The 13,517-nt window shown below is 52.5% G+C and overlaps 6 protein-coding genes across 7 annotated transcripts; 4 read left to right on the top strand and 2 right to left on the bottom strand.

The window, feature by feature from the left end:
• Positions 1 to 558: 558 nt before the first annotated feature.
• On the top strand, positions 559 to 926 carry LMH87_007121 (uncharacterized protein; the record flags this gene model as incomplete). Its single annotated transcript, XM_056192160.1, has 2 exons — positions 559 to 591; positions 651 to 926. 2 exons carry the CDS (start codon positions 559 to 561, stop codon positions 924 to 926), a joined length of 309 nt encoding a protein of 102 aa, XP_056060406.1.
• Positions 927 to 2,171: 1,245 nt separating this feature from the next.
• Positions 2,172 to 2,904, top strand: LMH87_007120 (uncharacterized protein; the record flags this gene model as incomplete). Its single annotated transcript, XM_056192158.1, has 3 exons — positions 2,172 to 2,324; positions 2,408 to 2,530; positions 2,587 to 2,904. 3 exons carry the CDS (start codon positions 2,172 to 2,174, stop codon positions 2,902 to 2,904), a joined length of 594 nt encoding a protein of 197 aa, XP_056060405.1.
• A 245-nt stretch (positions 2,905 to 3,149) lies between these two features.
• On the bottom strand, positions 3,150 to 4,652 carry LMH87_007119 (uncharacterized protein; the record flags this gene model as incomplete). Of its 2 annotated transcripts, XM_056192156.1 has the most annotated exons (2): positions 3,904 to 3,917; positions 3,971 to 4,652. In XM_056192156.1, 2 exons carry the CDS (start codon positions 4,650 to 4,652, stop codon positions 3,904 to 3,906), a joined length of 696 nt encoding a protein of 231 aa, XP_056060403.1. The 2 variants fall into 2 exon arrangements, with proteins under 2 accessions (XP_056060404.1, XP_056060403.1); XM_056192157.1 differs by having other exon boundaries at positions 3,150 to 4,652.
• A 3,107-nt stretch (positions 4,653 to 7,759) lies between these two features.
• LMH87_007118 (uncharacterized protein) lies at positions 7,760 to 8,725 on the bottom strand (the record flags this gene model as incomplete). Its single annotated transcript, XM_056192155.1, has 2 exons — positions 7,760 to 7,911; positions 8,236 to 8,725. The coding sequence occupies 2 exons, from the start codon at positions 8,723 to 8,725 to the stop codon at positions 7,760 to 7,762; spliced, it is 642 nt and encodes a 213-aa protein (XP_056060402.1).
• Positions 8,726 to 9,316: 591 nt separating this feature from the next.
• Positions 9,317 to 9,810, top strand: LMH87_007117 (uncharacterized protein; the record flags this gene model as incomplete). The annotated part of the gene is made up of 2 exons (XM_056192154.1): positions 9,317 to 9,319; positions 9,394 to 9,810. 2 exons carry the CDS (start codon positions 9,317 to 9,319, stop codon positions 9,808 to 9,810), a joined length of 420 nt encoding a protein of 139 aa, XP_056060401.1.
• A 1,089-nt stretch (positions 9,811 to 10,899) lies between these two features.
• LMH87_007116 (uncharacterized protein) lies at positions 10,900 to 12,663 on the top strand (the record flags this gene model as incomplete). The annotated part of the gene is made up of 1 exon (XM_056192153.1): positions 10,900 to 12,663. One exon carries the CDS (start codon positions 10,900 to 10,902, stop codon positions 12,661 to 12,663), a length of 1,764 nt encoding a protein of 587 aa, XP_056060400.1.
• Positions 12,664 to 13,517: the final 854 nt, after the last annotated feature.

Here is a 13,517-nt window from a genome sequence, read left to right as displayed (position 1 = left end):
GGTGACGAGGAAGCGCCCCAATGAAGGCTGTTCAGTTGCTGGAGCTAATAGCTATCGCCGCGTGGGCTTCGAGGAGCATAAACTTTTCTCTGCAACAGGCTGTGGTTAGCTTCGATTCAGAGCTTGAGTCCTGGTGCCAATCATTGAGGAACTGCTGCGTCAGATACCAGAAACGTCAAGAAATCCGATTCAACGATGCAATGCCCGTGATGATCTGCTGCGCCCTGAAACGACTCGACGATTGCTTGTTTCCGGCTCCAAGGAACCAGCCGATCGTTCCCACAGGGCTGTGCGAGCGGGCAAGACTCACCTGAATGCGAGGAAATGGGTCAGACGTTGAGCGAAAGCTTGATGTATCGTAGATGCAATCATACGATGTCTTGTCATTATCAACGTTGCGAACCAACATTCCAACAATTTCAATCTTGAGCTCGGTATATATACCCATATGTTTTGACTCGGTGCATTGCTTCGTGCCATCATCGCCCGGCCATCCCATCCCACGCGGGGAGCGCGACGATCCTTATCGTCCTTTATCGCAGCTGGGGCCCCAACACAATGCCTTCACGTCTCAATCCCAGCGCGTACTCCGTAAGATGCTATTATTGACCAGGCCAGCGCCTTCCATGTGTCCAACGTTGACGGATCAGTTACCTAGCGTTATCCGAGTCGATAACCGCGATGGATCGGCCGGTCTCCCCTGTGGCGTCGTTCGGCACTGGCGCGAGTTATCAAAGAGGCTGGAAACGAGGGTTTCCGCCGACGGGCCTTCCGTACCGCAGGAAACGTCTGAAATTGTATCTTGGCTTCTGTTTTTGGTCGCAAATGGTATCTCTAGATATTTTAGATATTTGGGCAAACGCATGTCAGTACTGCTAACATCTACCAATGAGTCGCAAGTCAACACTCGCGGCTCTACGCAATGACCAAGTAAAGTATGACTCTCTGGCATTGCTAGCATTGGCCAGATGAATTTCTTCTCTTTCTTGTCAACCCATCTGTCCGAATTCCTGTTTTGGATTGCATCTGCACATTCTGGCTATCTGTTCCTGGGCTTCAGCCTTGTTCGCACGTGGTGGTGGATAGGCGTTTCAGTCAAACTGCGCGGCATGACCGCTAGAAGAACAATCGTTGACGACATTGGCTTGTTTAAGTGTCCATTAGAGTTATCCTTAGAGTTCATGGTCCGATGAAGCTATCTAGAGACTGGCGGCGGACTTTGCCTAGTTGCTGTCTTAGTGGGCGCGATCTCAGGTACTTGTATTTGGTGCCCAAATACTACCAACGATGAGTATATTGCCTCACAATCAATACGTCATTACTATTATGATCCTAATTAATCAGAGTCACCGTACCCTATCACGATGCTAAAGATACGCCCAGTGTTCGTCTTATAGAAGCTCCCCATCATCTTATCTCGCCACGTCCGAGATTGCCACCCCTCGTTTTTGAGTCGTACATTGGCTATGAATGTGCTTCTTAGAGTTGCGAGATAGAGAGAGAGATTACCCTGTCACATTTCTTATCTCCTCTACAATCGCCGGGCAAGGCGGCATCATCCGGTGGTATTGACTATCTTGTACATAATGTAGGTGTCATTGACCAAGACAACCACCAATTCCACAAAGGGGTAGGAGAGCAAAATTGTGCGGCATTTCCAGAAGCACATTGAGCAGAATTGCTATGATTCCCCAGATAATCTTTTTTCTGCTTTCTCCGTTTTCTCTTTTACATCATCATCATCAAGGCCCGAACTCCAACGGTCTACGATGGACATAGGAAGCTTCGTCGGTGGCAGAAGTCGCGCAGTTCCGTCGGCAACGGCGCTACCACGTGCGAGACCACGACTTAAAAATCAGGGAGAAATTTTCATCTCTTTATCATTTCTATTCCAATTCGGCTGGATCTTACTTGAATTTTCTAGACGCCAGACTTGCTTTGCCAAGGACATCTACCTACCAGGCTTGCACTTGATAAAGTCCCTGGACCCCACTGTAGAGCCCCGCGATGCAACTGTCCCAGTGCCTTCCTACTTGCAGCACCGAGGGGAAATTTTGCCCCTCATCACCGTATCGATAGCATGACTTCATAGTCCTCCAGAGTCACTTTTCTGCCCAGCCCACGCGCGCGCTCATAAGCAGAACTTGCGTTGCTCGCAAAAAATTCTCACCATGGATCTCGAAGTCGTCAAGCTCGAGCATCTGCCCGACACCTACACCCTTCACATCGCCCTCTTCCGCGACGTAGAAAACGCCGCATTCCTGCACGAGCAGCTGTTGGCGCGCAACACCGACTTTGAATATGCCTTTATTGATGCCTCCGTTGTATGTCTGACCTCTGACACTCTCCATCGGGTTTTTCTATCACTCATTTTCTTTATTTATGCTAATCCCCTTAATTTGCCAAGGTCGTTTCGAGATTACAGCTTCTCTCTGCGATCTTCAAAGCTGCCAACGCGACCGTTAATGGCGCACTGCAAACGCCAAACGTTCACTCCGAAACGGTCGCATCTCTGAGCACATCTAAAAATGTAAGGAACTATGACTCTCGCTAAACTGTCTGTTGCGACCTGCTAACCCAGCATAGATTGCGGATGCTTATCGCCGCTTTGGCATCTCTCCCACAACCAAAGACCTTCTCGTCGCCAAAGTCACATTTCCAACGGAAGCGCAGCCACAGCCAGCCACCACGGAATCAATAGCCAAACACCTGCATGAAAATGTAAAGGCCAGCTACCTGCCAGTCACGGATGAAAACATCGCTGCCTGCACGGACATGGCCAAGGTCCGGAAATACTACAAGCTCAACGGCATCAACTGGCTAGATGCTCTCGACAACACGCAAGCCAAGACGCAGCAAATAGAAGGCTTGGTTCTCGGGTCCATGGCATTGAGAGGGATATAGAAACGTCTTCACAAGCATCGGTAGCAGCGGTATAAGTAATTATTGTTTCTTTCTTCATTCATCATCTATATCCGTGGATATATGGGAGCTAATTTCTATCTATTTTCCGTTCCAGATAGCCAAACTCCAAAAAAACATAGTGAAAGCCAAAAAAACAACGCTATGATATGCAACACTAGACATTAATGGGCAGTGTGTATGCAAAGAACAAAATGAAATCATCAGCAGCGCCCCTTTGGTATCATTTAAGCAAAACCGACAGCAGTCTTGCAGCGGCGAACGAGTTCGGACCACATGGCATCACGACCGCTGCGGGTGCGGCCAACGGCGTCCTTGTTCTCGTTTGCACGGCGCAGGAGGTACTTCATACACTCGCCAGTGGTTCCCCAGACGAGGTACTTGAAGACGGGAAGGTCAGAGGACTTGTTGGCGTGGCCGGCCTCGACAAGCTCGCAGCTGACCTCATCAGCCATGCCCTGAAGCTGAGCAAAAGCAATGCCCGACTTGGCACCGCCAGCATCGCAGATGGCGCGGGCACGGCGAACAGACTCGGCGTTGTGGGTAGCAAGGACCACGTGGGCGTTGGGGAATTTACCCTTGCCCTCGACCATAGGACCCCAGTGGCGGGTGAGGATACCAGCAGCAATACCGTTGTAGCAGTCATCGGTGCCCTGCTGCGTCTCCCAGAAGCAGTGGCGGGGGTCAGAGTTGAGGTAGGCACCACGGACCAGCTTGACACCAAGGCTGAAGCCGCCCTCCTTGGCCTCGGCCAAGTGGCGAGCGATGACGGCAGGAGTCTTCTTCTTGTATGCCTGGTATGTGCCATAGACGGTGGCAGTCTCGGGAGAGGTGTTGTACTTGCGAGCAAAGGTCATGGTCCAGCTGTCGATGCCATCCTGAAGAGCGTCCTGCTCAGCGTCAAACAGAAGACGGACACCGCGCTGGTGGGCAAGAGCGCAGATGGCGTCAATGGACTTGTACAGGTAAGGGGAAGGCTCGTTATTCTGCGAAAGCTGGTAGAGGGCAAGGCGGCCAGCGCCCGTGAACTTGAGGGCGACATAGTCACCAGGCTCGGCGAGGGCGACAGTCTCGAGGGTGCCGTGAGCCCAGGGCTCAATCTCGTTGGCAATATCGGCAGCAGTCTCCTTTCCTTGGTCCTCGGCGGCAACGGCAACGGCCTGGTCCTGAGTCAGCACGACTTCCTTGGCGTAGCCAAGGATGACGCCGCTGAAGCCAATGTTCTTGAGGCGGGAAATGGTGGCCTGAACTTCGGCGGGGCTCTCGCCAGCACAGAACTGGGCGTAGAAGGTCTTCTTGAGGAAGAAGCGGAGAAGAGGGTTCTTGTCAGGGTTGAGGATGGGGTTGCGAGTGTTGGCAAGGACAGACATGATGCGGAGCGAAGGAGGTAGGAGGACGGGAGAAGAAGAGACGACGGTGGTGAGAAGGGAGCGGACAATCATGGACAGTGGCAGAACCGACAGAGGCGCGCTCTTGGGCTCGGAGCTGGGTGGTTGAGTGGTAGGATCGACGGTGGGCAGCTCAGCAAGAGTGTTGGTGCGGCGGTCCGAGGAGCTGATGGCCATGCGCTCGGAGTTGTGGATGGAACGGCGCTGGATAGCAGCCGGGAAGCGGTTCTTCTCATTGAAGCCGACGCATGATGGCGTCGAAACTCCAATGGAGGAGACGATGACGGGAAGGGCCCGGTGCACGGGCAGGCGAACCAGCCCTCGTGCAGGGGCGGAGTGCATTGTACTCTGTGTTTGGTTTGGGTTTTGAAAAGGGTGAGTTCGATTTGGTTATGAGACTCAAGCGAGCACCTCTTTTTCGTTGTGGTGGATTACGAAGAGTTGTTGTCGACGCTCTTGGTATAGCGGAAAGGTGGTCCGAAGATGACTTGCAGGGTGAGTTTGTTGTTGGTGGCGAATCGGGCTTGAGATGAGATCTTAGCTCAGGCACAAGCAACTTTGGGGAATAAGGTGTCGATGATGAAGAAAAAAAGAAGAAGGAGGGCTGGGAACAATGGTGGGAGGGAAGGGCTATTTGTTTCTTATATTATTTGGTTGTGGTGTACGACTCACGATAGCCCTCCGCCCCGGGGGGGCGTGTGGGCTTTTCTTGGCTGGGAGGCAGGCAGGCGCCGACTAAGAGCGAGCGCGAACGAGGCGCGGACGTGCGACCCGACCAGAGAAGACGGACATCAGGTTCCCCATTATCGGCCCCAGCGAAAACCGGCATCGTGACCGCGGACATTGGATTCATTTTTTGGCCAGTATTACCATTACCAATTTTACCCAGTTTTACAAAGCAGACACATACACGCACACGTTCGCTGCTCGCAGACAACACGCCATCCTTTTTTTTTCTCGGCATCTCTTGTTGGCTCTGGCGCCACCCCGTGTTTGCCTTTCTGTCATCTACGCCACGACCACGGTGCACAGAAAGCATAAATGACCCTGGCAACTCCGCAAGATGATTCAGATAGTCAATCTCAGTCTTGGAAGCCCTAGCCAGGATTCAAGATAATGCATCCCCCAGGATTCCGACAACGCCGTGGGTAGTACGTGGCCGGTGGCCTAGCTCCGGCGTCCGGGGGGGAGTAATATGTGTCAGAGGAAATGGCCCTTCGGCTTTTCGGTTCCCTATCAGATATCCTCGACAGAACGGAACCAAAGGACAAGGAAAAAAGGGCAGGGGGGGTGTGAGATTGATTGCGTCCGACCTGGGGGGTAAAGTGGCGTGTGGAGCTGACCGGGCGGGCTAGAACTTTGGAACGCCTGGGCATACATCACGCGGAACGTTTTTTTTCGCGGCTATGTTGTGGTTTGTAATTAGTGTTCTTGTCTTTCCCCCTACGGACTTTTTTTGTAGTCCGTCATCACACCACCACCACCGTCCGTGGAAAGGCAAAGTAATCTTCCAGGCTTTTGTTCCCGTAAGGATGGATAGTTATCCTCCTCTGAGACGTCAATTCCTTTGAGAGGGGGTTTTAAAAAAAAATGCATGACGAGGCAATGACTTGGAGGTCGCGGGAAGCTTATCATTGGCCGTCCCGCGTGTAACCGTCGCAATGGGTCTCCGAGCCCTTTGGACTGCCGCAATTTATTTAAAGGGCTTTCCTGCTGTGGTGCTGGAACACCTCCGATACGGCATCTTTGGGGCCCACGGCGCAATGTCGAGAGGGTGTGGGTTTCGGCGGGTGGGCTGCCGGTCTCGCGCTCTCTATCGTAGAATGTCACCCACCGCCGGCGTCCGAGTCCTTCTTGGCAGGAAAGCGTTTTTGACACGGTCTCGATAGCATCCTGCTCTTCGTTATCTCCAAACGTCAGCGCGACTTATCGATGGCCCCCCCCCCCTGCCGGGACGGGAAGCAATCTTGGTAACACTGGCATTGGGATCAGCACCACGATTGGTGGTGGCAAACCCTGGCCAGCATCATTGTCGTCACTATGGCATCAAAGTCTGTCTTTTTATTGGTGCTTCGGCCCTGATAACGGCAGATAGCTGTGTCCATCTGGCATCTGTTGTCTCATTTCCCCAACCCATGAAATGCAGCCACGCAACCACCAGCCCTCGTCGTGCCATCGTTACACCACGCCCCTCTGTCTCCCGCACACAAAGTGGTTAGCTTTCTTTTCCCCCCTTGCCCTGCCTTTGCTGGTACACGGGTTGCACGGGCAGCTTCAAACAAAATCAATGTCTCACGGCAGGGGTGCTTTGGCCAAGGCGGTAACGCAACTCTGTCGCCGCAAACTGCACAAAGAGAGAGTACGGGGTAAAATTAAGAAAAAGTTTAAGCTCAGTCGAAGCCGAGGAACGCGGAGTTCAGATAACGGTTTCACTTTGTTTTTTTTTACTCTCCTCCTTTCCTACTCTGTTGCCATCTGCTCTTTCTGCTGTTCTGGAAGTCGTGTTTTGATGGCTGCAGCCACCCAAGTCAGGAATTTTCTCTTTCTGCAGCGCCACTGAGCTTTGTTATGGCACTCGTAATTTGAAAGCGCAACGGCGGCGTCCACTAGTAGCTTCCAGGCGCAGCCATCGTGAACAGCACACACGGTCTGGAAGGTGGCAGGGGGGAGGGGGCTGTTTTCCTCCTGTCAGGCCATTCGCGTTACCTAAACTCTCGTAACAAGCAACAGCCACAATAACCTTGCTTGCGACGTGGTACAATCACTCGAGACAAAAGCGGCAGCTCGCAATTCCGGTGGGATCGGTTACAGTTCCGCCTGGCCTAGGCATGCATTTTGCAGCAAATTCACTTTATAGCGACCGATAACAAGACGGCCAAAGAAATGCGGAATCAAGTGCCTATTTTGTACATGGAAAGCAGTAATTTATGATACAGTGTAATGTACACCATAGGCAAAGAATTGCCAGAATATAATATGGAGAGTCGCTTCGGTTGCCAGCAATGTTGCCGAGGGCAGAAATTTCGCCCGACGCGACCGGGGAGGAAAGGTGGTGCGAAAGAGAAAAAAAAGGGGGGGTGTCCTCTCAGTGAAGCCAGCAGCGAAAAACAAACTATCGTGAAATCCGGGCTTGGAGTTTAGGACTTTTGCCTTTGCTTTCCGACGTCCTGGGCCAGGTGACTTGAAAACGGGGGCCGCTAGGCGTACGAAGCATGCAGCAGGTGCCAGAAAGCATCTGTTTTGGGAACCAACCGCGCCGATACAGGCGATGAGGATCTCGGATGGGGGGCGCCGACTGGCCCTTGCAGACCACCCTCAGCCCAGCCCCCGGTGGTTGGCTGCGGTTGTCTGCGTGGCTGCACCGTCGGAGTCCTTTCTCGGAGCCCCCGGCTCTGCCCGGGTCGGAGGACTTGTCCGACACACACCCCCAAGCTAAGCCCACGCATTGCCTACCCAGGGGTCAATCGACGTCGGATGGCTTGGACGTAGCCAACCGGTCGCCCACGAGCTAGCGCGGACGCATCTTGCACACCCCCGTACATAATCCCAAACAACAGCCCGTAACGTGCGGTGCGCGCTGCTGCTGACAGCGAGAATCGATCTAATGCCAAACAAGCAAGTGTTAGCCAATCTGTTCATTTCAATGTGTCCTCGCTTGCTCCCGTCCACGGCAAATCACCGGGGGTGTTTTTTTTTTTTTTTGCTTTGTACCAGCAAAGATGCAGCCCCCGCATCACGGAAAGGCAGACGCTTGGGTTTTTTTCGTCGTGTAAGATTGGCCACACATGACAAGAAATGAGATTTTCGTGGCAACGGGGGAAAGAGGGGCAGTGTAACGACAGAAAAGGGAATGAGATGTGCAGAAAGAAGGGGAAACCCGTGCTGCCACTCACGACGAGCACACGCCAAGAAAAGAATCGCTTACGTGTTAATGAGAACATGCCGGCCACTGACACCGTCGCCACTATCGTCGACAGCATGTCGCTGCATCCGCGCATGCGGTCAACCGTCGTCTCCAGGCTGAGGGCCGCAAAGCTCCAGAACCCCGTCTTCGCGCCCATCCGAAATCCCTCGCGGATGCCGCCTTGCATCGCATGGTAGTTTTTCGTCTTGTGGTAAAAGTACCAGCCTGTCGTCGTGTCTGGCATCTTGTGCGCGTGCTCCGCCCTGAATCGTAGTTGGGCCATCTGCCCTCCCTGAAATCCCCCCAGCATGAATCCAATCATGGTCGACGCTAGAGATCCGAGCAGCAGTCGTGTTGGTGCGAGCATAGATAGGCGCATTGCGTCCGACGACGCAGGCAGCAGCTCTGGCGGTGTTGGCGTTGCCATCGTCTTCTGCGCTGGCTGCCCATCTCGGGACAGCGATGCAAATGCATCGTTCCTAGTCGATGTATCGGCTGCCATTATTCCCATGTTCTCTTTCCTGCTTCTCACAGACCATGTGCTTTTTGATCTGCTGGTTTCCCCTTTTCCGGGTCGGTGAGCGGCCTTGTTCGCTTCCTCCACTCCCGCGAGCTGCTGCCGCAGAGCGGTACCGGAGCCGTGTCTCAAACGCCCTCGCTTCCTTCACTCAGAATCCTTGATGAAAGCTGCTTGGCTGAAAAACCCTGCGACGGCAGGGTCGGACACGTCAGCGAGCTTATCTCTAGGCGAAGTCCGGGTATCACAGGACTCACCCCTGATTGAAGCAGGGATCGGCCGCTGCACAAGATTAAGCTTGTCTCGTAAAACTTGCCGTAGTCAGAGTCAATTGCTGTGCTACTTTATTTCGTTGTCCTCGGTGCCTGTGCAAATGGTCTGGACTGCCAGAGCTTTGCACAGCATGGAGTTCTGCGCGGGAGCACGTGATTTCGTGTCACCAATTAACGCGGGCCAAAGGCTCCTCACAGCACAGATGCATCTGCGTGGCGTGAACCGACGATATCAGCATTAAAAAGTTGCCATTTGTCTCTCCCGAGCCCAGCAGCCAATTTTCTAATCACTCTCCCGTTCATTTGGCACAGCATGGTACGTAGGCCCCCAGCCTTTGGCAATGCGCACACCCCTCCACTAGTTCCCGCTAATACGGCAGGCATGAAAAGACTGAGATAGACGACTCGCACCTCTCTGTGCGCTTCAGACATGGGGTGCATACAATCTACCTCTTTGTCGAATCGCAGGCTCCCTTTTCAGACATTAGTACTGAACTCGCGGATCTTCTACGCGATCGCTATCCGGGCGGGCTGACTACCAGTATCGAGCCACCCACGACTACGGACATCCCCTCACAGCCCAGGTTTGTCTATGGCCTTTTGAACAAGCACGACGATCCCTCCCAAGGCTGGAAACGCTTGAATGTTGGATCAGATGAGGCTTTCACGCCGACAAAATGCGGTCTGAAGCACAACAGTGTCATTGCTTTCATGCTGATAGACGAAAGCGACGACCCGGATGACGTCGTCTTTCAGGTGGAATGGCCTGAGGAAGACGAGGGAGTGTACGAGCAGGAGCTAATATAGTCTCACTCGGAAACAATGTGGTAGAAATAGACAAACTAGCTACGAATTTACGAATTTTCTGGTGGTAATTTCCCGTGCCGCGGAGCAGCCTCCGATGACGGCTCAAGGGTGGCGTGTCTGACGTTGCCCGAGTCTGGTCAGTTGGTCAGTTGGTCAGCTGCCAGCACAGCCATCCGTCACCCACACACTGGTCAACTCGCCACAACAGGCATCGTACTGTCCAAAACCCTGTCATGGCGGATGCCTCTCCGATCGTATCTTCTGGAAAGTTTTCAATGCGATGCCTTTTGCAGTTCTAGCCCTGTCTGCGGATAATGCGAGCTTCTACATCACAACAACCGCCCACTCTGTATCGTGAGTGCATCGAGGGGCCGCCGTGTGTTGAGATATGTGTAGCGAGTTTATATTATGGCTGATTTGTAGTAATTGGCGTAAAATTACGCGCCGTTGGCCTCCGTGGTAGAGTGGAGGATGCGTCTGGAACCTTCAGCACCATACTCCTGCTCCCTGTGTACCAACTTGCACTGTGGCAGTATTGACCGCAAAATGATTTAGCAACTGCCTTCCAGTCACCAAATCCCATCCGATGAACTGTTCAGTTTCATAGCACATGGCCATAATCTATGAATCCACCGTCTCCGTCTAAAAAAGCTACCGAACATGTACAGATTCCAGTACAGGGTAAGCTCAAGGGTCCCCGATTTGGAACGTGGCACATCCGATTGGCGCGTGACGCGACCAGGAGACCCCAGTCTTTCTACGACTATACAGACACGCGATCTTGACACCAAATTTAGGAAAGAAGGCTTGAGAATAATAGCCGACGTAGTTTCGAGAGGGATGGGAAAAATGGCATGCAATACAACACGCACTGCGGACAGTTTGTGAAGAACCGAGGTCGCGTGTCATGACTAAGCCGGAGTTTGGCAATCGATAGCGGCGATGCCCTCACATGCAAACCCCCTTTCCCTTCCTACAGCTATTCCACAACCAACTTTATACTTTCCTTTGCAAACAGCAATTTTGCTTCTTCAACCAGGGCAGCTGTGCTGACCATATTTGCGCTCACTCATACATGCAGCCGGCTACATGTTAGTCGCGTCGAGGTTGCGTAATGGCCTGGGTCTCCTGGTGCCCTTGACGCTGGCTTGTTCGATTTACCTATACCTTTACCCCTTCTTCGGACAATGCGCGTTCCCGCTGCCGTCGCGAAATGCCACCGAAGCGTTTGAGGACACAAAGAAGCTCCATTGGCCCTTTGCTGACGAGCATTCATTGGCCAACATCCCCACGAAGCAGGCTCCCTTTCGGTTACTAGCCCTCGGCGACCCGCAGCTCGAAGGCGACACCTCGATTCCCCTCGCATACGCGGGATTCATGCCTCATGTTCCTCTGCTCTTCAAGCAGCTGACCTTTCAAACGTGGCACCAGTCTCTCAAAGAGCGCATTCGATGGTCCATGCACGATCTCGTCGACGTTTTCTTCGACGACATTCCCAACATTTTCGAATCCGCGCGCAAGCTTTTCGACCTTTTCGGCAACGACTTTTACCTCGCCCACATTTACAGGACTTTGCATTGGTGGACGCAGCCAACACATGTCAGCGTTCTCGGTGACCTGCTTGGCAGTCAATGGATTGAGGATGACGAGTTCGAAAGACGAGGCAACCGTTTCTGGAACAGGACATTCAAGGGCGGAGAGCGCGTTCCGGACGATGTGGCCGTGTTCCCGGCCCAAGAATATAACCTCACCGGGTTCCTCAATGGATCGCCAGAGGAAGACATTTGGAAGAAGCGCATCATCAACGTCGCTGGCAATCACGACATTGGTTATGCTGGAGACTTGACCGAGGAGCGCCTCGAAAGATTCGAGCGCATCTTTGGAAAAGCTAATTACGAACTGCGATTCGAGCTTCCCGTTACCAATCCCGAGTATAATGCGACCATCATCAACGAACAAACGAACCCAGACTCGAAGCGATTAGCACCCGAACTCCGTATTGTCGTCCTAAACGATATGAACCTGGACACGCCCGCGAAATCTGTCCCGCTGCAGGACGAGACCTACAAGTTTATCAATAACGTCATTGGAACGTCATCTGCTGTAGAGTTCGAAGGACATTTTACCCTCATTCTCACACACATTCCCATGTACAAGCCTGCTGGCATCTGTGTTGATGCTCCATTCTTTGACTTCCACAGCCAAGCTGATGGCGGCGGTCTGAAAGAGCAATACTTACTGAGCGCTGATGCCAGTAAGGGCTTGCTAGAAGGCATATTCGGCGTTAGCGGAGACACGAATGCGGCTGCCAACGGTCTGGGACGCAAAGGTATGGTCATGAACGGGCATGACCACGAAGGCTGTGACACGTATCATTTTATGAACCAGACAAACGGGACAAACTCTTTTGAAAGATCTTGGGAAACAGTTTTGTGGAAGGATGCCGAAATGATGAACTACCCTTCTCGTCCCGGCCTGCCAGGACGCCGAGAAATCACTGTGCGTAGCATGATGGGCGACTTTGGCGGCAATGCCGGTCTCTTGAGCATGTGGTTTAACTTTGACACCTGGGAGTGGGAGCATGAATATCTTGATTGCCCGCTTGGTTCGCAACACTTTTGGTGGCTCACTCACTTCCTAATCATTGGAACTGTTGCATGCACTATTTCCTACTTCGCGGCCACAACTTTGGGCGCAGCTGGTGTAGATGTTGATGGCTACTACGCAATTGCCGAGAATTGGGCGCGGAAACAGCTTATCGCTTTGTGGCTGGAGGCGAAGGCCAAAATGCAGCGCAAACCGACAAACGATGACAAGACACGAGAGAAGAGCATGCCCAAATCGGGCCAATGAAGTGGATTAAAAAAGTTACACATACCTGATCATATAGAATAATTGGAAAAAACCATTAATTGATCCCCTGGCGAGCATTCGGCGAATTACTCACAGGCGACGACCTGCCCTTGACCGACCATCCAGAATATGCATATGTATGCGAATATTGACCAAGGAAGCTGCAATCGAAGCCCCGAAGGCAAACATATGCGTCATAATGGTATCCTTGGCAAACTCCATTCAGCTGTATGGTGTGCCGTAGGCAGCTCACTCTGTTGCCAAACATCCAACTGTTGCTATAAATCAAGATTGCATTGCTGTGTTATGTGATCATTTAGTGTAAGCTTGCACACAGAAAGCAACGCCTTCGGGTATTCAGCATCAACAACATATCATTGCCCTAGTACCGAAGAGTTCTTTCTGCCGAATCATCGCAGAAGCAGTCTGAATAAGTCTCGGGAAACTTTCCTGGCAATGCACCTTGAAAGCCGGCGCAGAAAAGTGATACAAATCCCAGGCCTAATTGTTCTCAGCTAGACGTCAAAGTACATGTTCAATGAGCTGGGTAAGTTACTCCTTCAGTTGAGAGTAGTGCAACGTGAACGATTGTTTCTACTGTTCCCCGGTCAAGTGCCACATGCTCGGTAGCGTAGCCATGTTTCTGGTGAGGCACGTTTGTTCCTGCTTGCAGTCAGCGGGCTTTCTCGCGAGTGGCGCCAGATACTGTGACGATAGGGTCATCATTGCCGGATTCGCAGCGATGTACCATTGCTGGCTTCTGTCTTACCCTCGCAAGCGAATGCGAGGAAGGCGTCATGCGGCGGCCGAGGAACACTGCAGGTGCAAGCCATAGCCACGTGTTGCTGAAGTAC

The sequence above is a fragment of the Akanthomyces muscarius genome, chromosome 1, assembly GCF_028009165.1.
Source record: "Akanthomyces muscarius strain Ve6 chromosome 1, whole genome shotgun sequence".
NCBI classification, from domain to species: Eukaryota; Fungi; Ascomycota; class Sordariomycetes; order Hypocreales; family Cordycipitaceae; genus Akanthomyces; species Akanthomyces muscarius.
This window is presented reverse-complemented; position numbering and strand designations above follow the sequence as displayed.